The sequence below is a fragment of the Canis lupus genome, chromosome 7 (genome assembly GCF_011100685.1).
Source record: "Canis lupus familiaris isolate Mischka breed German Shepherd chromosome 7, alternate assembly UU_Cfam_GSD_1.0, whole genome shotgun sequence".
NCBI classification, from domain to species: domain Eukaryota; kingdom Metazoa; phylum Chordata; class Mammalia; order Carnivora; family Canidae; genus Canis; species Canis lupus.
Genome location: NC_049228.1, coordinates 8,803,285 through 8,828,198, shown reverse-complemented (window position 1 = coordinate 8,828,198; position 24,914 = coordinate 8,803,285). Strand labels below are relative to the sequence as shown.

General features: G+C 42.4%; 1 protein-coding gene and 1 pseudogene across 8 annotated transcripts in view; one reads left to right on the top strand and one right to left on the bottom strand.

Annotated features, from left to right (window-relative positions):
* The window catches only part of HHAT (hedgehog acyltransferase), a 340,331-nt gene that overhangs the window by 310,915 nt on the left and 4,502 nt on the right, over positions 1–24,914 (bottom strand). For all 8 annotated transcript variants that reach the window (XR_005361890.1, XR_005361891.1, XM_038542061.1 and 5 more), the window contains exons 2-3: positions 15,325–15,458; positions 1,341–1,408 (exon numbers count right to left, since the gene is read on the bottom strand). Coding sequence is in view for 6 of the 8 variants with exons in the window: in XM_038542061.1 (XP_038397989.1) it covers positions 1,341–1,408; positions 15,325–15,415 (159 nt within the window). In the remaining 2 variants the exon portion in view is untranslated. The remainder of the gene's footprint in view (positions 1–1,340; positions 1,409–15,324; positions 15,459–24,914) is intronic.
* Positions 10,570–10,721, top strand: LOC100688350 (annotated as a pseudogene).

Sequence of the window (24,914 nt, the reverse complement as noted above, 5' to 3'; positions counted from 1 at the left end):
ATGCTTGTGCACCTTTCCACAAAGGCAGGGTTGTCCTGAAGATTGACATCCCCTGACCCCACGCCCTGTTATGGAGGGTGGGGATTGGGGGGGTAGGCGGTCTGTCATGGAAAATGCTTAGCAAAGGTCATCTCCCTGGACTCTACAGCCTTGGCGGGGAACCAAGCAGCTAGATTTGAAGGAGTGGTGACAGGAGCTGGGAAGTCAGCAAAGACAAAGCCCCTTTGTCTGGAAGTGGCACACACAGCAGGACGGCGCCTGCCCCCTGACAATGAAATCTGCTGCGGTAGCTCCAGAACCTGCTGGGGCCTGACCCTCTGTTCAGCTGCTCATACTGCCTTGCAATTGCTTCTCTTCTCAAGAGCTTAAAGTCTCTTAGTCTAAAATGGGTTTGTTTATTTTTCCCCTGGCAAACAATTCAGTATTGTCTGAAATGCCTGAACTGTAACTGTAAGAGGGGGGAAAAACAGAGTGTGAGAGAGAGAGATCACCATTTTTTTCTGTTGTAGGAGATCCAATAGTGAAATATTTCTAAAGAGCAGATCTCAGACACCCACAAGGGCTATCTCCTGCTCCGTCTCAAATTCCACTATGACCAAAGTTTCCCAGATTTCCTCATCTCTGAAGTGGGTACAATACCATAGGCCTTACAGTCTTACCAATAATAACCTAACAATCTTACCAATAATAGCCTAAAAGGGCTTATTTAAATCAAAAACACATACAAATGGATGCAATGAATGAAAGCTCAATTTGCATCCAACTTTTCAGGGAAACTTCTGTTGGGCAGAACAACAAAAGCCAGGAATGGCACCCCGTGCAGGAATGGCTTCCCAATCCCAGAAAAACCCGGGCCTTCCATCTAATACAGTGGCTCCACAGAGAGCCAGAGCTGGAAAGAAAGGACAGATTACCCTAGAAAATCAAAATGGAAAATGAAGTAAATGTGCTACAATTCTAAGCAAAACCTGCAACTCTTACAGTAGAAAAATACCAGCATGGGAGTGCCCAGTTTGGAAATGAATTGTTTTCCAAAAGCTCATTTGTAAGATGTTCGGGACTTAGAATGCAAGCATTATTTTATGTCCCAAGCCAGCCCACAAACACAGATTGAACTTAAAATATATCTGGCACACTACATACTTAGAGGGAAAATAGTCAAAAGCAATGGTTTTTTTAATATCATTTTAAAAATCAAAATAAAGGAATATAAATAAAAACCTATCAAAATGCTTAGAAAAACAAATACACAGCTCATCACTAGCCAAATACAAAAGTAATGCAAAATACTGAAACCAGGTTTGAAAATTGAGAAGCTTTATCATTTATCCACTAAGTACCTTCTTTAATCCTCCAAATAAAGTGCCAATCTCCAGGTCAAACTGTCGGTCCAGCTCCTCTTCATGTTCTGACAAGAAAAACAGTGTTTCATTAGTCAGCTTGATTTAAAACTGGGTTGGTTTTATAGGAGAGACACTAAGAGAATTTGGAATATGTCCTGGAAAAGCTGCCTGTGCACTGAGCTACAGGCATGGAGACATGTCAGATTCGTTGACCTTCCGCTCTAGTTTTCTAGACCTAAGTTCCTGGAGATACGTAGTGGGGCTGATGGAAATGTCCCCTTCAACCCGTAATAAGGGTCACAAATGGAGAGGGATCAAGAGAGAAAGCTTCCAGCACCAGGAAGGAAGCAAGGAAAGAACTGGTGCAAATGCCTCTCTTGTGATAGGTGGTAAAAAAGTTATTTTAAACAGACCACACCACAAAATGACGGTGATAGCTCCATGACATGGATGTAATGCTAACAAGATTATAAAATGAAACTATATGATAGTAATAAGTACACAAATGGTTTAAAACAAAAAAGTATAACAAAATAGTCACTCAAATACTTTTTAAGGGTGTACAATAATCAGGCACATGTCATGATATACCAGGAATGAAACAAGATTGGCATGGCCTTTGCCCTCCTGGGTCTCATCGTATCCCAGGGAAGAGAGATGAACCAGTAACAATAAATTCCAACAGTGCTGACGAATGCCGTGTAAGGAAGTAAGGAATGCTCAGGTGCCTATGCACTGTCCCGTAGGCAGCCCAATGGGAATGGACGGACCTCAAGAGTACCCTAAACTGGAGATGAAGACTAGGGATTCCTCAGCATAAAGGTAGTGATGAAGCTACCAGAATGTCCAAAGGTCGCCCCCAAAGACACAGAGTGCACAAACAAGGAAAAACCAATACTTATCAGACCAATAAACCTACAAAAACCACAGAAGCACCAAAAAGGAACTACACAGAAAGACTGCAGGAAAACCAGGAGTGTAGTCATTAAAACATAATCCTGACAAGCTGATTTCACAGCAGGATCCAGACACAGAATCCCACACACACCAGAGGCAAACAACAGCCCCAGCCTCCAGCCACGGGCAACACTGCCCCTAGGAACAACCGAAAAGGCGGGGTGGTGAGCACTGGCTCAGGGCGCCACAGGGCACAACTCCAGGACACGTTCACACTGCATCCCACGTGGTCCAGGGGCTGCTGTGGAGGAGTGTGGTTGCAGCAGGGCTCTGGTCCTTTCTGTCACAGCTGCACACACGTCACGTTGTGGGTGGGCCCCATGAACTGTGCACACACTCGGGTCCCAGAGAAGAGCCCACAAACAAACAGCAAGCTACTGCAATCCAACAAAGAAGTTAACAGGGACCTCCTAAAATCAGAGGGTGGAAAATCTCTCTGCCTCTTGCCTCTTCTGTTTTGGCTTCTCTTACCTACAAAGAGCAACCTCCAGAAACATCAGAATTGGGCAGAATTGAAACAAAGAAGACACTTGTTTGGGTTTCGTTTTTGTTTGCTTCTTTTTTAAGAGTACACTCAGAAGCAGCGGATTTCACATGCTAAAAGCACCAGACTTCCTGAAACTGGAACGCAGCTCCCTCTAGTGGGAAAAAGGAATCTTCCACAGGTAGGAGAATAATGAAATCCTGTCCAGTGCGGTCCAATTGGAATACTGAGACACAATTTTAAAAAGTAAACACACACACACACACACACACAAAAAAAAAAAGGACGGAATTCAGTTTAGTATATTTTATTGATGCCAACATGGAATCAGTATCAAAAAATTATGAATGAGTCATTTTACATTCCTTTTTCTTACTAATTCTTCAAAATCCAACATACAGGTTATCTTTACAACAGCACAGCTCAATTTGAAATGGCCACATTTTGAGTGCTTGTACGGCTAATGGCTACAGTATTGGACAGAATAGCTCTAGCCCAAAAATCCTTTCTCAGGTCTGGAGAATTTCTACGACTCACTCTGGTTTGATGTCTTGACACAGACAGACGCTATACAACATACACTCACAACCTGTTTGGAATTCACGGTCTTCAAACTGTCTTGCGTTAGTTGAAAATGTGTTGCTACAGAATTTGGTCGATATAGGAGAATGGGAGCTGAGAACCTGCAGCGGGAAATCTTTCCCTAAAGAGCTTCAGCCCTCAGGATTTCTCTGATGAGACCATCCTGCTAAAGATCCCGTATTCTCACTCGGGGCAAGAGTTTCCGCCCTACCTCACATACCCTCAAGCAAAATGACCCTGGAAAATGGAGAGAAGCCTTCTCTGCCTGAGGAATTTTCTCCACACCACACAGGCCTGACCGTTGGGCAGAGCCAGCTCTTTCTTTGAGGTGCCCTGGTTCTATTTCCCAAAATTCAGCACTCCACGAAGCTGCCTCAGAGCATAGAAATGAAGCAATTTCTGTTGATGAGCCCTCATTACTAAATCAGCTGTTGATTCTCCCCACTCCAACCACCACCCAACAAGAGGATACATCAAAGCCCCATTCTACCTACTGAGTGAGAGGATTTGCATTTTAATCGATGCCAATGAGCTGTGGTGGTAAACCATTTACTTAAAAGCGCTAACTAACCTACCCCTTTCACCCTCAACATTTTGATAGGAAACCATTTCTGGGGTGGGGTGGGGGTAATTAGAGGGCAATAATCAGGAAGAGGAAGACACACACACACACACACACACACACACACACACGCTCGTCTGACACAAGCCACTGCCAGGGACTAGCACACCCAATCATGGCTTAACATGTCCTGCTGTTTCTATGCATTTGAAAAATTCCAATCAGCTCCTACTGATTCTTTATTTCTCTAGAAAGCCTCTGGGTACAGCAGACTGTGGCAGTAAATGAGTAGAGAAAGGGAGCAGAAAAGATGGGCTTCTCAAGATAAGAGAATTTAATGGTAAGCAACTCTCAAATATTCATATAAAATGTCATATAGAAGGATGATAAGGTGCTAGTTTTTCCCATGACGACTCTTGAGAAGTGGGGGCCCCTCTCTTTCCCTTTCCGGGAATGAAAAGTTGATTTAGAAATAGCCTAAGCAAAAGCAATTCATATATACAAATAGGATATGAAGCAATATACAACATAAATGGCCTTCAAATCTCCCTAATAAGGCTGCTCCTATGCTACTCACCTGAAAGAATTCTGGGGCCTCTTAAATCAAGCCACCATGTGATTTGCATGAGAATCCTTAGGGCTCCCCAAGAGAAATAGAAGCAGCCCCAGACTGAAATGGAAACACTCCAGAAAGGAGGAAGCCATAAGCTCAGTGCATGTCCTTTTGTGTTTGACAGAACAGCAGGGAGCACCGGCTGGAGGAGTGAGGAGCTGTGGAGTCTAACACTGAGGGTTGACTTCAAATGTCCTCCAGCCCAGGCCCTGTCCCAAGTCACTGTGACAAGTTTACTACAGGTGTTAAGAAAGTCAACTCTCAGGACACCTGGGTGGCTCAGTTGGTCAAGCGTCTGCCTTCCACTCTCAGTTCATGATCCCAGGCTCCTGAGATGGAGCCTGCGTTGGGCTCCCTGCTCAGTGGGGAACCTGCTTTTCCCTCTCCCCACCCCCCATTTGTGCTCCCTCTCACTATCTCTGTCTCTCTCTCTTTCAAATAAATAAAACCTTAAAAAAAAAAAAAGTTGGCTCTCTGAAAGCCAACACTGCCCTCCTCTCCCTTGAGGAGGAGGTCAGGGCAAGACTGAAAGAGGAAGGGGTGGGCCAGCAAGCCTGGATTCCCAGCAGGAAAGCAGGAACTCTAATGCTTCCTACAACCCTGGCCACAGGTGACAGGGGAAACAGGGTGAACCACAACATGAAGCACTGCCAGACAGATCTCACGGAGCCTGAACTGTGACACATGCTATATTGATGCTGGCCATCAAGACAGACTCTCTAGTCCTTGGCTCCAGCAGGGGCTATTATGCACTTGGGTCTTTTCACAAAAGACCTGTTAACTGAAGGGCCCCTGGTGGCCCCTTCCATGGTTCCAAGGGCACGGCCACCTGTTCAAAGACAGGACCAGAGGTAGCCTCCATTTCCCCTCCCTGAACTGGGCTCTCCAGAGTTGCCAGCTGTCTTGCAACCAAATTCTTCTAGTCACAAAAGCAAGTGGGAAAAATTACCTGATTACAAAGCCCATCCCTCATGAGAGGGAAGTGTGTTGTATGAACACAAAAAAACAATCTGTAAATGTACCACTATATCCTTTCCTTATAAACAGACTAGTGATGATAAGAACAGGTGAGTTTAGGAATACACAAAAGGTAGAAGGTGAAAATGCTCACGTATAACTGTAATCCACTTTCAGAATACCTACTAAAGAAACAAAGAAATTGGGCGTGGCAATTCAAATAAATCATTTGTTCCATACTTGTTTAAATATTGGGACTTCCTGGTCCTTGCTTAAATATTGGGACTTCCTGGTCCTACAGAATTTATTTAGAGAAACATTAACCTCTGCTCACTGAAGATTTTTTAAAATGAAAACAAAATGTCTCGGAAATGGAAATGTAAATTTATGGAAAATACCATTCTGTTTATAAAAATGTCCCTAATATGCAAGTTTTCAGGAAGAGAGTCACAGCATAAAAGTTGAGCCTGGGCTCTGTAAAGCCAAAATGATCTAGGGTAGCCTACTATTCATTAGAGAGTAACTGTTACAGAAAAAAATGGTAACATTTATAAATAAATCCAAGAGATTAGTTTTTGAAAAAGAGAACAAATCCACTAAGTAGACAAAACATAGGTAAATTACCTATGATAGAAAAAAATGAGACGTGTATTTCAAAACATATAATCCACAACTGGATATTAATATATTTGAAAATTCCAATAAAATGGAAAAATGTAGGAGTGCCTGGCTGGCTCAGTTGGTGGGAGCACTAAACTCTTGATCTCATTCCCCTTTCATTTTATAACAATAACAGAATGCGGATAATAAAATGATGAAATGAAAAATAAAACTACAGGCCAATGAATCTCACTTAGAAACTAATAATTAAAACAAACAAACAACAACAACAACAAAAAAACAGGGGATCCCTGGGTGGCTCAGTGGTTTAGCATCTGCCTTTGGCCCAGGGCGTGATCCTGGGGTCCTGGGATCAACTACCACCTCGGGCTCCCCACAGGGGGCCTGCTTCTCCCTCTGCCTGTGTCTCGGCCTCTCTGTGTGTCTCTCATGAATAAATAAATAAAATATTTTTTTAAATAAATTAAAAAAAAAACACTCAGAAACAAGCAGTATATTTTAAAATACCACAGCCATAGGTTTGTTGTAGGAAACCATATAAGCCATCCTGGAAAATACATGACTTTAAAATATGTTGACCGCTTGAAAGGGAAAAACCAGGTAATCATCTGAGCAGGTGCTTTAAAAATGAATTCAAGATTTATTGATTTTAAAAATTTAGTAGGGATCCCCAGGTGGCGCAGCGGTTTGGCGCCTGTCTTTGGCCCAGGGTGCCATCCTGGAGACCGGGATCGAATCCCACATCGGGCTCCCGGTGCATGGGGCCTGCTCCTCCCTCTGCCTGTGTCTCTGCCTCTCTCTCTCTCTCTCTCTCTCTCTCTCTCTCTCTCTGTGACTATCATAAAAATAAATAAAAATTAAAAAATAAAAATAAAAATAAAAATTTAGTAAGAGGGAGCTAGCCGGACTCCTTAGCATGATTTAAAAAAAAAAAAAAAAAGGCAGAAAAAGCAAAGCTTATTCAACTTTTCAGTAATGGTAAAAACAGTACAGGGATTTCCATTAAAATTAGAATTAAAGGGAACGCCTGGCTGGCTCAGTGGTTGAGCGTCTGCTTTCAGCCCAGGGCCTGATCCTGGAGTCCCAGGATCAAGTCCCACATCGGGCTCCCTGCATGGAGCCTGCTTCTCTCTCTGCCTATGTCTCTGCCTCTCTCTGTGTGTGTCTCTCATGAATAAATAAACAAAATCTTTTTAAAAAATTAGAATTAAAATAAAAATAGCATTCTTTCCCAACTACCATATTGTTCAGAAGTCCCAGCTAAGCAATAATAGATGAAGGAAAACCATTAGCATGATCTGCAGATATTACCTATACACAAAAAAATTAGGAAAAATCTAAGGTAAGCTAATGGAACATTAAGAGAAGTCAATAAATTGTTGGAATATAACATCCATAAACCAAAATAAATACCTTTATAGCTGAATCAGCTACAAATTGTAGGAAATATAATCAAAATTTTTCCAATTATTAAAAAAAAAGACTCCAATAATCTGAATAGGAATTTTAGCAGGATCTGTTATGAAGAAGACCAGGAACTTTTACAAAGGGAAAGAACGGAAGACCTAGAAAAAACACCAAATCCGCGGGTGGAAAAATACAATATTATAAGAATATTAATTATTAACAAATTAATTTCTAGGCTTCCTGTAATTCTAATTAAAACCATAATGAGATTTTTTTTAGAACGGTTTCAAATATGTATACGAAAAAATAAACCAGTAAGAACAGCTAAGTGTGGAAATGAAGAACGATGAGTGGCTAACCGATTCCACAAGATACTCAAATATTTTACAAAGCATTTTTAATTAAAACAGTGCACTAATGATGTATGAATTGATTGAAAAATCAATGAAACAGAAAAGACAGCTCACCCACCCACCCCCTTAGCAATGATAAGGGCGCCCAAGTGGCTCAGTCGGTTGAGCAGCTGACTCTTGGTTTCCACTCAGGTCATGATCTCCCAGTGGAGGGATTGAGCCCCACCTTCAGGCTCTGCACTGCAAAGTCTGCTTCAGATTCTCTACCTCTCTGCCCCTTCTTCCACTCACACTCACGTGCATTTACATGCATGCACCCTCTCTCTCAAATCTTTAAAAAAAAAAAAAAAAAAGAATTTACCAGTGATCAAGATTGCATCATAATTCAATATGGAAAGAAAGAGTTAATCATGTTTGGTTATCTATTTGGGAAAAAATAATTTAACTTTTCACTTTATATCATATACCAAATACATGTGAGATGAGTGAAAGAAGAAAGGCTCAATTTGCTGAAATACAAGAAGAAGGACACTCTCCAAAAGAAGAAATATTATTGACACAACCTTCCTGGAGAACAGTCTAGGGAAGTCTATTACGAAACTTAAAAATATTCATGTAGTTTGACTCTGCAATGCCTCTTCTGGAAATCCTTCCGGAAATCCTTCTGAGAAAAACTATCAGGTGTGATACAACAATACAAATAGGTTCCTTAGAAAATAAGTGAGCTAAGCATTCGACTCATACAGTTGGAATGAAAAGGAACAGAGCAAACCCAAAAAAACAATAAGGAATGATAAAATAAGAGCATAAATCAGTGAATTGGAGAACAAAAGGAAACAACTGAGAAACCAAACAAAGCCACAAGCTGGAAAGATCCCCAAGCTCTCTGGCACAACTGATCAAAGGAAAAAAAATAAGAAGGAAGGAAGGGAGGGAGAGGTAGACAGTCTAGCAAGGGAGGAAGTTAGGGAGGGCAGGAAGAAGATATAAAACAATATATACAGTATTTTATGTATTTTGGAGGAAAGCAAAACTACAGAAAAAAATTTTAAATATGAGTATTATGAACCATTACTAATCAAATTGAAAACCGACATAGGGACGCCTGGGTGGCTCAGTGTTGAGCATCTGCCTTCGGCACAGGGCATGATCCTCAGGTCCCAGGTTCGAGTCCCACATCGGGCTCCCTGTGAGGAGCCTGCTTCACCCTCTGCCTGTGTCTCTGCCTCTCTGTGTCTTTTATGAATAAATAGAATCTTAAAAAAAAAAAGAAAGAAAGAAAAGAAAACCGACAAAAATGCATAGATATCTGGACAGCTATAAAATGTCAAAATAGGTACAAGAAGAAATAAATTTGAATATAAACTAATAAATAAATTGAAACAGTAGTCTAAGACTTCCGCTCAAAGCTGCTTTCCCGGGTGACCACCTATCACTCAGGTTTTTACTGATGACAATTTGGCTCTTTTCATTTCAAGAACTGTATCAACCTGATAAGAACACAATACACGGCCCTCTTTTAGGTAGAAGCATTAACTCCTTCAAGACTACTGTATGGCATATCTCATCTCTCCTCATGTTAACTGTACACAGAGAGACATAAAAGTGTTTCTACATCTACTGAACCACAAGGGCATAAACTTAATGCAGTAGGTCTGGATTAGCCACAATGCTGCAGAGCTACAGGGGAGAAGTCACCAAGCATAGCAGATCACCATCACCCCATCACAAGTATTTCCATATGACTTAGAGATGCTTTACGGCTGGTAGAGTCAGGAGGAGGAGTGGGGGGTGTTCTGTTCAGTCCCTGCTGTGAATTTACCAAAAGATTCCATTTGACTAAGGCCATTAAAATCAGTCTGCTGTCCCTAATGGCCTGACAACCCTGCTCCCCCAGACAGAGTGCAGTGAACAAGATGCCTGCTCCGTGCCCAGAGAAAGCAGCTGTTGCAGATGCCCACTGGTGGCATTTCACTTAATGGGTAAGTTTTGAGCCTGTAATGTGTCCTAGGCACTATATTTGTTCCAGATACAAACATCCCAAAAAAGTTTACAGAAGACACAGTTTTCCCAGTGACCTACTTCTATCATGCGGGTAAAGTAGCACTTTTTCCCGAATTAGACAGTAAGACATGGAGCCAAGAAGACTTAACATTGCACCATTAAACACATTTTGGCAAGACAGGGGGATCCGGTTTCCATGAGCTGAACTGGCAAAAGTATTAGAGAAAGAAGACATTTCTTGGGAGTAACCTGAGAAACACTTTGGCACTGATATTTAAAGGAAAAACACAGAGGATAAAAGAAGCTTCAGGCTAGGGAGTGGTCACTAATAAGTCAAACAGCATGACAGCTCTGGATCAGCTGAAATGCAGAAAAGCTTCTTACTATCCACAGAAGGATCCCCTCCCACCCGCATCCCAGCAGCCCCCTTGATGCAAAAAGGAAACATTTTGTTCCAGTGCAATAAAAACTTAAAATTTAATAGTAGTAGAATAGACAAAAGGGCTTCCCCTTTTAAAGCAAGGTGCTTTAGGAATTAAATTATCACTAAGTATGAGTGACAGAAAAGAACAAAATACTGGGTCTAGAGTTGAACACACCCGAGTTTAAACCCAGTTCCCCAGGTACCAGGCAGCCCCTGAGGAGAGCAGAGCGTGGCCGCTGCAAGGCTGAGAAGCAAAGCAGTGATGTTCCGGATTGAGGGCCTTGCACCAAAGCTGGACCCGGAGGAGATGAAACAGAAGATGCGCAAGGATGTGATCTCGTCCATATGGAACTTTCTTATCTATGTGTCCCTGCTGGGACACTTTTTATCCTAAAGAAATTGGACAGCATATGAAGATGGGCATCACATGTGAATGCGAGATATGAGGAACCCAGTTGTAATTTCTACTCAATCTGCAAATGAATAGGCCCAGAAGATGTAAGAGACTCTTTGAATGGACATAAAAATTCTACTTGTTAAGAACAAGTGTGGCTCTGGTAACTGACCTTCATAGCTAAAGTTTAAAAATACTTGGGAAGTAAAGACATCTTGTGGTGATAGTTCAGCCTCTGTGAATGTTGATATAATTATAAGTAATGTCAAACTCTATTTTCTAACAAGTATTAATTATAAGGGAATTCTGTCTACAATTTAAAAAAAAACAGTTCCATTAGAACCTATTAGATGTGTAACCTTGGATAAGTTGTATTTTTCAGCCTCTGTGGCCTCATCTGGGTAAAAACATACAATATGCATTGTGATAGGCTACAAAGATGATGGCCATAAGTTCTGTGCACATGCACGCTGCTCCAGCCATAAAGAGATATAGTCTTTACTCCCCTTGAGTCTGGACTGGAGCTGTGATTTGTTTTGACCAATAAATAAGGCAGAAGTGAATTACACAACTTCCCAGGCTGAGCTTCAAGAGATCTGTAGCTTCTGCTTTTGTGTACTTGCAATACTCCCTCTTGAACCCAAGTTGTCTTGTCATGAGAAATATAAGCCAAGTGAAGAGCCATGCAGAGAGAACCTTTGCACACTAGCTGATAGCCCTCCACTGAGGTCTTGGCCAGCCAAGTGAGTAAGCCACCAGAAGACTGCAACCCCGGCTAACACCACACAGAGCAGAAGACCTGCCTGCTGAGTCCAACAGAGGCTCATTAAAAACAAGCTCACAGACAAAGACACAAAAATGAAGTAGTGCAATCCATAACATCAACAAGCCAAAAAAGAAAAACCACATGGTCATATCAAGAGATGCACAAAAAGCATTTGACAAAATCCAACACCCATTTACAATTACAAACTCCACAAACCAGAAATAGAGGGGAACTTTCTCAACTGGATTAAGAGCATTTACAAAAACCATACAGTGAACATCGTATCTAATGGTCAGAAAGCTTCCCTGCTAAGATCAGAAAAAAGGCAAAAGTGTCCCCTCTCACCACTCCTTTTCAATATCATAATGGGAGTCCTAGCTAGTACAACAAGAAAAATGAAATAAAGGGTATACAGAATGGAAAGGAACAAATAAAACTGTCTTTGTATGCAGATAATATGAATACCTATGTAGAAAATCCAAATAATCTACAAAAAAACTCCTGGAACCAATAAGCTATTATAGCAAGGTTGCAAGATATAAGATTAATATGCAAAAGTCAATTACTTTCCTATACATCAGCACTGAACAAGTGAAATTTAAATTAAGAACACAACACCATGTACATTACCACCCCAAAAAGTGAAATACTTAGCTATAAATCTAACAAGATACATACAAGTTATAGGTTAGGAGAACTAGAAAACTCTAATGAAAAATAAACAGAAAAAAATTGAGAGATAGTCCATGTTCATAGATAGGAAGACTCAATATTGTTAAGAGGTCAGTTCTACTCAACTTCATCTATAGATTCAATGCAATCCAAATCAAAATCCCAGCAAGTTCCCATGTGGATATAGACAACATGATTCTAAAGTTTATATGGAGAGGCAAAAGATCTAGAATAACCAACACAATATTGAAGGAGAAGAACAAAGTTAGAGGACAAATACCACCCAATATCAAGACTTATAAAGCCTAGCATTCAAGAAACTGACATTAGTGAAAGAACAAATAGATGAATGGAACAGAATAGAAAGCCCAGAAAAAGACCCACAAAAATACAGTAAACTGACCTTTGACAAAGGAGGAAAGGTAACACAACACAGAAAAGATGGTCTTTTTTTTTAAGATTTATTTTATTTTATTTTATTCATAGAGACACAGAGAGAGAGAGAGGCAGAGACACAGGCAGAGGGAGAAGCAGGCACCATTCAGAGAGCCTGATGTGGGACTCGATCCAGGGTCTCCAGGATCATGCCCTAGGCTGCAGGCGGCGCTAAACCGCTGTGCCACTGGGGCTGCCCGAAAAGATGGTCTTTCAACAAATGCTGGACCTGGACATCCACATGCAAAAAAAAAAAAAAAAAGAATCTAGATGCAGGCTTTACACCCTTCACAAAAATTAACTGAAAATGCATATTATTGATCTAAATATAAAATGCAACACTACTGAACTCTTAGAAAGTAACATAGGAGGAAATCTAGATGACCTTAGCTCTGGGAAATACTTTTTAGATACCCAAGACACAATGCATAAAAGAAACAACTGGTAAACTGGACTTAACCAAAATTTAAAATATCTGCTCTGTAAAATACACTGTCAAGAGAATAAGAGGAAAAGTCACAGACTGGAAGAAAATATTTGCAAAAATCCAAATATATTGTATATTATCCAAAATATACAAAGGACAATTAAAACTCAAGAATAAGAAAATAAACAACCCAATTTAAAAATGGGCAAAAGGCCTGAACAAACACCTCACCAAAGATTAGATATATATGGCAACGAGCATAGGAAAAGATACTCCAGGGATCCCTGGGTGGCGCAGCGGTTTAGCGCCTGCCTTTGGCCCAGGGCGTGATCCTGGAGACCCGGGATCGAATCCCACGTCGGGCTCCCAGTGCATGGAGCCTGCTTCTCCCTCTGCCTATGTCTCTGCCTCTCTCTCTCACTGTGTGCCTATCATAAATAAATAAAATAAAATAAAATAAAATAAAATAAAATTAAAAAAAAAGGAAAAGATACTCCACATCACATCATCAGGGAATTGTAAATTATAACAGTAGGATACCACTACACACCTACTAGAATGGTGAAAATCTACTGACATCCACTTATGAAAAGACTACTGACTAATTGCCAGTATCTATTCTTTCCTCCTCTAAAACAGAACAGCTTAACTGGATAAATGGACTTCCAACCAAAGATTACATTTACTTACTCTCCTCACAGTGATGTGGCTACAGGACTAGGTTCTAGCAAATGGCATTTCAATGGATATAATGTAAGCAACTTTCAAGTCACACTCGAAAAGGAGAGGGCCTGTTCTCCCCTCTCCCTTCCATCTTCCCTTCTGGGAGAAAAGTGAACATGACAGCTGGCACTGAGGCAGCCACCTGACATTATGAGGTGAAGCAACACGATGAAGACGGCAGAGGGATATGGTAGGAGGAGCCAGGCTCTCTGATGCTCTCTGGACACAACATGAGCCTTGTTGGAAGGCTCATGAGTTATGTTGGAAGCTGTGTTTCTGCTGCCAAGCCTGTATTCAAAGTAATATGCCATCTCATAGGGCTGTTCTAATGATTGAGTGAGACAAGGTACATGACGTATCTAATACAGTGCCTGACATAGAGCAAAGTTAGTTTCCCTACATGGGTCTTGGGAGCTCAGAGGCTCCAGCAAGGGAATGCAACCACTTGGCTGGCCTTGACAAAAGAACAGCCCTCATCTACTGTAGATGGTCTGTCTCTGCAACCAAGCCCATGGCTTTGAGTGGGACATATGTCGAATGTTGGGGATGCATAACCAAATCAATCCCAGTGATACATAAGGAGGTAGGTGTTCAGAGCAGAGCACTGTCAACTGTGCTTCCCGAAACCCACTTTGATCATTTTAAGTGATTTTTCAGCATATTCCCCTGCCAAACTCCTCACATAAATAGGTAATGTCTTTCACAGCCTTTCCTTGCTTTTTGATCTAAGCTCAAAAAGCTACCACTGTCCCCTCGCACTCTACATTCCAGTACCACCGAGTGGTTTATAGTCACCAGACCATGCTAAGCTTCCTCACACCCCAAAGGCTTGTCCACTTGCCTGCAAACTCATCTCTTTCCACAGATCCTCTGTGGTCTTCTCTACCTAGCTGGCTCCTGCTCTGCCTTACAACAAAGCCCAGTAATCATCATCATCTCTAGGAAACTGCCCCTGACTACAGAAGAGACCATCATGGTCCTTCCACATTTCTTTCTCCCATTCCTCCATAGCATGGGAAGTCTGAGTGGCGCATGGCCACCAAGCTGAAGATGATGATTCCCAGCCTCCCAGCTGTTCATAAGACCTGTTACTGGCCAACTATGAGTCAGCAGAAGTGACTAAGTTAACTTGCTGAGCATCCCTTAAAGGACAGGAGGGTTCCCCTTCTCCTTCCTGGGGGCTGGAATGTGGATTTAGTGATGATTCTTCTTCAAGTATACAAAGCACTGAACACAGGAGAACAAAAAGATAAAAGGAGTCTGGGCCTCCAACACCATGAACTGCCTCCACATGTCTGAGAACAATGATGATGGAAGGGATATGTAAGAGGTTACTGCATATCACCTCCACAGCCTTCAACAGCCATTGAAGCAAAGCCTCCTCTTACAGAAAGAAGACCAGCCACAGGATCCCCCACTCCCAAGATCCAGGGTTAGGGTGGAAAATTGCACTGACTCAGGTCATGGACTCAAAGTGTCACAGACAGGGGAAAGCAAAGCAGAGTCCAAGTCATCCCAAGCCCATGAGACAATCTTCCTCAATCTTCTACCTCTGAGAGCTTCTTTTCGTGAAAGAAGATCAGGAAAATTGGGACCTTACCTCTGGAAGCTTTGTAAACTTCATAGAAAGAATAGAAGTGGAAGCCTAGTGAAGCACACAGGTAAAAAGACAGTTCCCACCAGGGCAGCATTGTTCCTTGTGACAAAGGGTCCAAGCAGACACACGGAGAGTTTCTAGGAAGAGAAACAGAAATAAAAACATTAAGCCATAGACATGACAGCAGGGAACAGCATCTTATCCGTTCACTTGCTCTTTCAGGGACCCGGCACTATTTACAGTGATACAGATATAACCCCAGTCCTACTTCCTGCTGCCAGTGACCCTGTGCATCCTGCATCCAAAATGCACACACACAGAGACACGCACATGCCCTGCCTTCCCGGGGATGGGCACGTCTTCCCTATGAGCTCCCACAGCGCCCCCATCTGCCTCCCATCAGAGTGTACACCAGACAGTCATGCGCTCATTGCCTGACATGCCTGCCTCCCCCTGCGGAGGCGGGGGAGGGGGGGGGCTGTGCTTTGGAGAACAGGGACCATGATCTCTGAGTCCCCAGGATCCAACACAGAGTGTGGAATATAGCGGGAAGGAACTAGTGCTCCATGAATAATAAATGGCTTCAAACCCTGAATAGAAGCACAGATCATCTCCAAACATGTTCTTTTTTTTTTTAAGATTTTATTTATTCATGAGAGAGAGAGGCAGAGACACAGGCAGAGAGAGAAGCAGACTCCCTGCAAGGAGCCTGATGTGGGACTCGATCCCAGATCCCAAGATCATGCCCTGAGCCAAAGGCAGACGCTTAACCGCTGAGCCACCCAGGCAGCCCTACGTAAACAAGGGAAAGTGAATAACGTGACCCCCAGCAGCAGTGGTGGACACTGCTAGTAGCCCACCCCACAATATTTGGTTTCCTTCATTACACAGAAATGGAATTATCTGAATGCATAGGATGCTAAGCTCAACCGGATAGTCTAGCCCAGTGTGGGCATTTGGCTGCAAGGCTGTGGTCATGCCCCTCCTGCTGGCCAGAGCCCGAACAGCCCACCTTGGGCCAAGGGGTGAGAGCCACGTGAGAAAAGAAGATCGAGGAGCCTCAGTCCCTGACTCCACGTCCCACCTCACCCCCACAACTGCCCCCGACCATTTATATCTGTGCTTTTACATGAAAGAGAAATGCACTTCCAGGCTGTTTAAGCTTCTCTTACTCTTGATCCCTGTCTTAGGGCAGCTATGTCTATATTCTAAGTATTACAGCAGGTGATAGGAGGTCCTAAAATTCTGCAAATTAGATGATCAGCTCCCATGTAACCAAAAGTTAGTTAAATGGCTCTCACTGTTTTACTTAAGCCTCTCAGATATGTCTCACTATGGATGCCAAACTAAAATAGGAGCAAATTTCTAAGCCCCAAGCAAGCGCTTCTCATACAGGACAGTAATGCCATAAATCAGAATTCACACATGATCTCACGTTATTTTCACAACACCCTAGTGAAGAAGGTGGGGCAAGAGAGAGAGGCATTTTACAGAGGACAAATGTGAAGCATAATAAGGTCACACGGTCTGAAATAACTGAGCCAGGGCTCAAATCCAGGTCTTGGGAACCACTGGGCCCCCATGCCTCTCCTCAGCCACAGCCAGCCCCATTAATGCCAGTCCACAAAGTTACTTGTCCCTAGAGTCTGGCTTAAAATCCACCATGCACAAACTCCTTTCTTCAGGCTAAGAGAGAGCAGAAAAAGATACAAACGTTGGCTTTCATAAAATAAGAGGTCAGAAGTCAGGGGTCCTCCAACCAGGGTGCCCACTGGTACTGACCTAAAAGTTGCTCAGGCAGTTTGGTCACAGGCAACCGGAGGGATCTAGAAGCAAGCACATATGCTTTTGAACCCAAACATTCTCAGCCCTCAATACCACCTTCTTAGGTCCCCTGTGATTTTTCAGAACCACTTCTAGCTTTACACATTTCCCCCCATACTTTATTTTTAAATATCTGGCATCTCCTAGAATACCTTAGAATTTCTTTGTGGAACTTTGTGGGAATACGGTAGTCTTCTCTTTAGTGAAAAGTTCCCTTTAACCTCTGGGTTTTATGTGTCTCCTTTCAAAGGATGTTCGTATTATATTGGATGGCCTCCTCACCTCATTAAGAATACGTGATTAGCTAAGGCTGAACCTCTAAAAAAATAAATAAAATAAAATAAACACTGCTGAAAAGTGAACATAAAGAATCTTAGAGATTAAATGGAAGTTCTAGAAGGCCTGCTGTTTAAAAGCTTTTCAGGGACATTCTCTTCTAGGACAATTCCTCTGCATTAATGATTTAACTGTGGGAAAGCAGAAAATTCAGTATTAAAATGTTTCCCTTTTTGGTGCTCTCAGCTATATTGTGTATGTTTTGCAGACACCTACACAGATACATAGTAATGAGCAACAAAGCTGCAGGGCTACATCTTCACGTTTAAAATTTAAGGACTAGACCAAATAGCCTCCACTTGACAGGATGCTGGAAAATTCTACAGCAAGCAGGCCCTGGGGTGGGGGAGTCCCAGCTCTGCGACTTACTGGTCAAGAAACTTGAGTGGGCCACAACCACTTAGGCCTGTTTCCTCAGGGCTGTTGAATGAATTTAAATGTAAAATGTTCATCAAAGGCCTGACACAGAGTAAGTGCCCCCAAAATATTAGCTATAATCTGACCAGTTAGTGAATTTAATTCATCAGAAGCCTACCTCACCAGAGCTCTGGTTTTCTTCTCCATCTGATGAAGTTTCACTCACCCTCCATGTGGCATGGCCATCCCACATGCTAGGCTTCCTTTCAGTCCAAGGGCATCCCCAGAGCTCTCACTCAGCTCTCACAGGTTGTCCACACCCCAGTCCAACCCCAGGCCACCCCGACAGCAAACAAACTGTCCTTGGGGGCCACCTGGACATCTTTCTACCCAGGGTCTCTTCTTCACCACGTCTTTGCTTATCCCCAAGGGAATTAAATGCATACTCCCACTTGTCTTGTTTCATCACTCACAATTCCAGGAATGCCACCTCAAAACACCACGACCCACAAACCCACATGTCCTTCTTACCACCTCTTTCTTCCCTACACTTGTCTTTTCAGCCCTTGCCTGCCTATCTCAAGAAGATGCCTCTCCCTCGTGTTTTCTTCTGTATTCATTTCAGCTGTGCCCTCAGAAAGCCAGAGTAGATACGTTTTAAAGGATTTAATGACCCAACGGTATCAAAGAAAAGGCAGGTTGAATATTGGGGAATATAACGAGAACTTTAAATGTCCAAACCCGTGAAGGCTCCCAAACACTCCCAGAAAATTCTCACGTTCCTATTCCTCATTCTCTAAACAAGCATGCTCTTTAGGGATAGGCTAACATGATGAAATCATAGGAGGTCCTTACTCAAATGTGTAAGTAATGCTTCTTTTCTGTTGTTCATGCACAGATCCAGTCCTGCAACAGCATTATCAGCTTAGTGAGCCTAGAAATCATCACCATTTGTAAGCTACTTCTATGGGAAAAGCCAACCTACAGCAGCAGAGGCTGTGAAGTACAGGCCTACCTGACACAGAGGAGGCTGCAGCATGGATACATGAGAGCTAAGGGGGCGGGGGGTGCAGGGTGTGTGATGGGAGGGGGGGGTCTGATCAGGACTTTGAAGAAGTACAAATATAGACAGGGGAGGTGGAGGGAGAGCAGGAGCCACGTGGCAGAGGGCCGTGAACATACCGTAGTACAGGTCTGGATTCCATTCGCCAAAGAAACCTCAGGCTTTGAGCCAGTACATTTAACTATTCGAGCGAAGCTTCAGGAAGTCGCCCTCTGACAGTGTGGCAGTCTAGAGGCAGGGAGGGCAGTGATTCAAGACGAAGGAGAGAGAAAGCACTAGTACCAAGCAACACAAATAGAGAAAAATTAAGTCGCACCTGGCATGAAGCTAGTCCAGGAGGCAGTAGGATGAAAAAAGAGGAAAACAAAGAACATACAACGGCAAGTCCAAAGCTGTAAGATCACAGTATCTTAAAGCTAAATATTGTTGATGAGAGTAAGATATTTGAGGTAAATGAAGACAAAGTGATAGAAAGTACATTTACTACTAGGCTTTGGATGGAAATCATAGCCAGTTTCTCTGGGATCAAAAGGAAAGAAATCAGACTGGCGTAAAGGAACTTTACCTTTACCTATATATTGGGGTGTAAGGTCTCCTGAGGCGGGACGCCTGGGTGGCTCAGTGGTTGAGCGTCTTCCTCCAGCTCAGGTCATGATCCTGGGGTCCTGGGATCGAGTCCCCACATCAGGTTCCCTGTGGGAAGCCTGCTTCTCCCTCTGCCTGTGTCTCTGCCTCTCTCTGCGTGTCTCTCATGAATGAATGAATGAATGAATGAATGGAGATTCCCCTGAGGCTGGGTATTTCAAAAAAGTACTTATCCGGGGATTATAGAACTCAAGAGGCCCACAGAATAAAATCTGAGCTGTAAAATGGCAAGAATTCCTCAGCTAACAGTTTTTTCTATACTGAAGTAACTTACATTTGCATTTACTTTGTAATTTAACACTCCACCTGCTTTCAAAGATACCATCTCCTCTACTCCTCACCAGGAGGGCTAACTGCTAGCTCTTTTTCAGGAATCAGAATCCTGCTCAGAGAAAAGCAGTGATCTGCCCAAGTACAGGGAAGCCAGTGATGGAGCAAAAACCAGAACCCAACTTCCCAGCTCCCACTCTTTCACAGGCAGAAATCTTGTTCCTTAATCTTGGCAGAGAAGCACAGCTCAGTTTGCCAAAGCCAAAAATGTGCATAAACATAACTTCTGAAAGATGCTTTCCCCCTGCAATTTCCAATATCACTTCAAATGTATCTTTATTTTTGATGCATGCTACAAATGGATTCCAACACTTCCATTTTAAATGTTTTCTTCTCCTCAGTCTTAATATATCTAGCATTGAATGAGCTATAACCACATCCCACATGCACCAGAGGACTTTTAAAACAACTCTCAACGTTCAGTTAACAATCCTTAGGTACCAGCATCACCATTGTCACTTCTACCCATTAACTATTGCTCAGTGTCCTAAACTGAGATGTTCCTCCACTGAGTTTCCTTATGCTTTAGTAACAACTGTACCATAATAAGTGCTATTTGTGATCTATGCCAAGCAAGCATTTAACAAGTATTATCCCATTTAATCTTCATAACAACTTTTTAAGGTCGGTACTTTGGGTACCCTCATTTAACACAAGAGAAAACCAAAACTCAGAAAGGTCAAGGAACTTGCCCCTAGATCACACAGCTAGTCAGCAGCAGAGCTCAGCTTCATACCCACTCCAGAGCCTTCCCTCAGCCACCTCCTTACTCTTACAGAGTGCACCAGATTCATTTTTTTCAACGTCTATGATGAAATCCATCAGGAAATCTAGAAGGTGATACGAGCTACATACAAACAAAAGACAATTTCAAAGTTATGTGTAATGTAGATAATCCTTAGGAAGAAAAGAAAATTTGTAAATTAACTAGATGTAATCAAAATACACATGAACTCATACTTTCCTTAAAAGAGTGACTGAAGAAGACAAATTTACTCAGATATAAGAAGTCAGCACTTACATAGGGATAAGTGTTGAGTAAAATTGAAATAATCCTAAATTTAGGAACAAATGAGCACTCTAGAAATCACAAAGTGATAAAAGTAAAAAAGAGCACATGTGCATTGAAATGACAATGGCTTTGAAGAGAATGAAAGAGTAGGGCAATATTCTAGCACATTTGGAGAAACTAAGAGACTTGCTCTTTTTCTAGGGTCCAATCTGGTTAAACTTATTTTGCAAAATATAAGTTACAGGACTTTCACCAGGAAACCCAAATCCAGACACACTGTGTTCTCTCATATCAGTTTTCTCCAAACCCTACTTAAGAGTCTTATCCTTTTACTCATATAATACTAACAAAAAACACTTCTCCAAACCCAGAAGGGCTTCAATAACACAGAGGGATGACTGGGTGGATTGGAGGAGGTCTGCTGGACTGGGGAGAATGTCTAATTACACAATATTTTAAAATACATATGCTACTTCCAAACATGCACCAAAATATCGTGTGTTGGTTCTGCACCACTGCACAATAAACCATCCCAACACATGGTGACTTAAAACAGCAAAGATCCAATTTTCATCATGATTCTGGGCCACTCTCCTGAACTTACCTGCTATCACTTATGTGACTGAGCCACTGCACAGCTCAACAGGGACTGGAGGGGCTGGGATGACCTCGCCCATGTCTAGCATTAGGGGCCGTCAGCTGGGTGCAGGGCTTCTCCTCCACACAGACACGCATGCTCAGGTAGGCCTGACCCTTCACAGCATGGTGGCCTCGGCAGTCCAAAAGAACAAAGGCAAGAGGAGCAAGGTCTCTTATGGACCAGGCTCCAGAATTCATAGAACATTTCCTTGGTCAGGAGAGCAATCCAGATTCAAGAAGGAGGAGAAGACTGAGTCCATCTTGTTACCAGCACAGCAATGGCACCTTCAAAGGGGGCAGGGATAAGACCTACCACTCCTGGATGTTAGTGACTAATACATAAATTCTAGAGAGTTAGTGGGAAAACCACAGTTCACAAGGGAGCTTTAGTACATGAAATGTCACAAAGGTTGATATGTGTATATAAAATGAAAAAAAATTATGTTCCCCAGATCAGAATCTCAAAACCAATAGGGACCTTACTGTCATCTGATTTAATCTCTAGCCAATTTGGGAATTCCTTTTACAATAACCTACCTGACCATTTCCAGGAACATCAAGAGGCAGGGAAACAACTTCTAACCAGTTCTGGTTATTATCCTGTTGTTTCCTCAAACGGAACCAAAAAGTGGTCCCTCTGTTTTTAAAAAAACTTTCTGCCATTAGTCCGACTGAATCTTCTGGAACTAAAGGCCTGGAGGCAGGATAATGTGATGATTTAGAGAAGGCTGTGGAGTCAGAATGCCTCAAGTTCAAATCTCAGCTTTGCTACATTCTAGCTTATGCCCTAAGACAAGTTGCATAACCTCTCTATGCCTCGATTTCCTTACGTATCAACAGGGATCACAGCAACCCAGGATTAGATGAACTTACTTGGGCATAGTAAGTTCTGAAATACTATTCCTTTTGTTTTTAACGCTATCGCCATTATACTAAAAAGGCTTAATTATTCTCTCCAATAATACTCCTTCAAATATTTAAAGATAATTAATGCCACACACTCCATCCTGAGCCCTCTTCCAGGACAAACACATCCATGATTGCTTCAACCATCTCTTCAGTGACTTGGTTCCTATCCCTTTACCCTTCAGTCACTTGTCTCTTTATAGTATAGGTACCTAGACCTGAACCTAAGGTCTGAACCTTAGGTTCGACCTCAGGTTCAACCTGAATCTTGGCAGAGAATAGGCCAAGACCATCACTTCTATTTTCCAGAAACTGTACTTTTTTTTTTTAATTTTTATTTATTTATGATAGTCACACAGAGAGAGAGAGAGGCAGAGACACAGGCAGAGGGAGAAGCAGGCTCCATGTACCGGGAGCCCGACGTGGGATTTGATCCCGGGTCTCCAGGATCGCGCCCTGGGCCAAAGGCAGGCACCAAACCGCTGAGCCACCCAGGGATCCCCCAGAAACTGTACTTTAAATAATGAAATCTTAGGTGCACTTCTTCGTTCAACAAGTATCAGTGAGCTCCTGAGAGCCAGGGTACTGTGTTACTTGTGAAGACAAAATATAAAATCGCATCGGGGAAAGCCCCCAAATAGGGCTCTCCCAGAAATGTCCAAGTGCTGGTCCCTAGAACCTATAAATACAGTACCTTACAGAGCACAGGGATTTTGCAGCTGTCATTAAGTTAAAGATGGGATGTTACCCCTGATTATCCACGTAGGCCCAACATAGTCATGAGGGTCCTTCTGGGAGGAAGGACTCTTCTCTGTCAGACACAGAGAAAATGGGATAATGGAAGCAGAGGTGAGCATGATATGCTCGGAAGATGAAGGAAGGGACCACAAGCAAAGGAATGGAGGCAGCAACAAAAGGCAACAACAAAAAAGTCTGCCCTAGAGCCCCCAGAAGGAATGCAGCCCTGCCTGTGCATTTTGGACTCCTGACCCCCAGAATTGCAAGATAATAAACTTGTGCTCTTTTAAACCATTAAGTTTGTAGTAATTTGTTACAGGAACAATAGGAAACTAACATACCACACCTGCCTGTGGGAGGAAGGTAACTAAAAGGATTTACATTTAAAAAAAAATCAGAATATTTTTAATCCAATGCATAAGCAAATTGCAAGAAAATTAAATCTAAAACAAAATTTTGTATTCAGTTCTCACCTTGTCTTTTTTTGGCTTCCACCTCACACTGGTAACAGTCTTAATATCAAACAAAGCTCTAAGTCTTTTTATATGAACTGCCATTAAGCCAGACCTCTGCTTTAACAAGGCTGCCAGAAAGGAGTCACTTTTTAAGTCCCTCATTCACAAAAGCTACTGATTTGCTATTATACCATCTCCCACGAAAATTTAAGCCTTTTTCATCACCAGAAATCATGCCAACTCTATCTTATATTCCCCAGATGAGGGGCAACTGAATGAACCAAATATTTTATAATACACTATTTTAAGTAAACTTTGTATTAAAATATATTTCAATGTTTTAATTAAAACTTTCAAAAAGCAGATTCACTCCAGTCATTGCCACTCCGATTAAAAATTAAATGCCTCAAAAGTCCCATGTGTCCTTTCCTGTAACTGTACTCAAGGAGATCTCTAGCCTGTTTTTTTGTTTTGTTTTGTTTAAGATTTATTTATTCTTGAGAGACACAGAGAGAGAGAGACAGAGGGAGAAGCAGGCTCCCTGCGGGGAGCCCAGTGCAGGTCTCCATCCCAGCTCTCCAGGGTCACGCCCTGAGCCAAAGGTTGAGGCTCAACCACTGAGCCACCCAGATGTCCCTCTAGCCTGATTTTTATCATCTTATTCAGTCGTTCCTGTTTTCAAATTCCATATAAGTGGAATCACATTGCACTTACTCTGCTGTATGTACCTTCTTTTTGTTCAGCTATAGAGGCTCACCCATGTTGTAAATGAGACAATAATCTGTTCATTCTCATTACTAAAGAGTATTCCACTGGGGGGATCCCTGGGTGGCTCAGTGGTTTAGCGCCTGCCTTCAGCCCAGGGAATGATCCTGAAGTCCCAGGATCCAGTCCCACGTCAGGCTCCCTGCATGGGGCCTGCTTCTCCCTCTGCCTGTGTCTCTGTCCCTCTCTCTCTCTCTCTCTCTCTCTCATGAATAAATCTTTTTTTTTTTTAAAGAGTACTCTGCTGTATAAACTATGCAGTTATCCATTCTACTACTGATGAACAGAGGAGTTGTTCTCAACTTGAATAAATGAGAATAAGGCCACTTTGAATAAGTGTTCCGTATATTCTTTTACACATCCTTCACTGTACAGGTGCCTCTACTGCTGTGTTGATCCAGGAATGGAGTAGCTGGGTCATAGGAGATATATATGTCCAGCTTTAGTAAATGATACACCAAACAACTCCCAGAGCAGCTGCACTAAATTTTATTTTATTTTTTAAAAGATTTTACTTATTTTA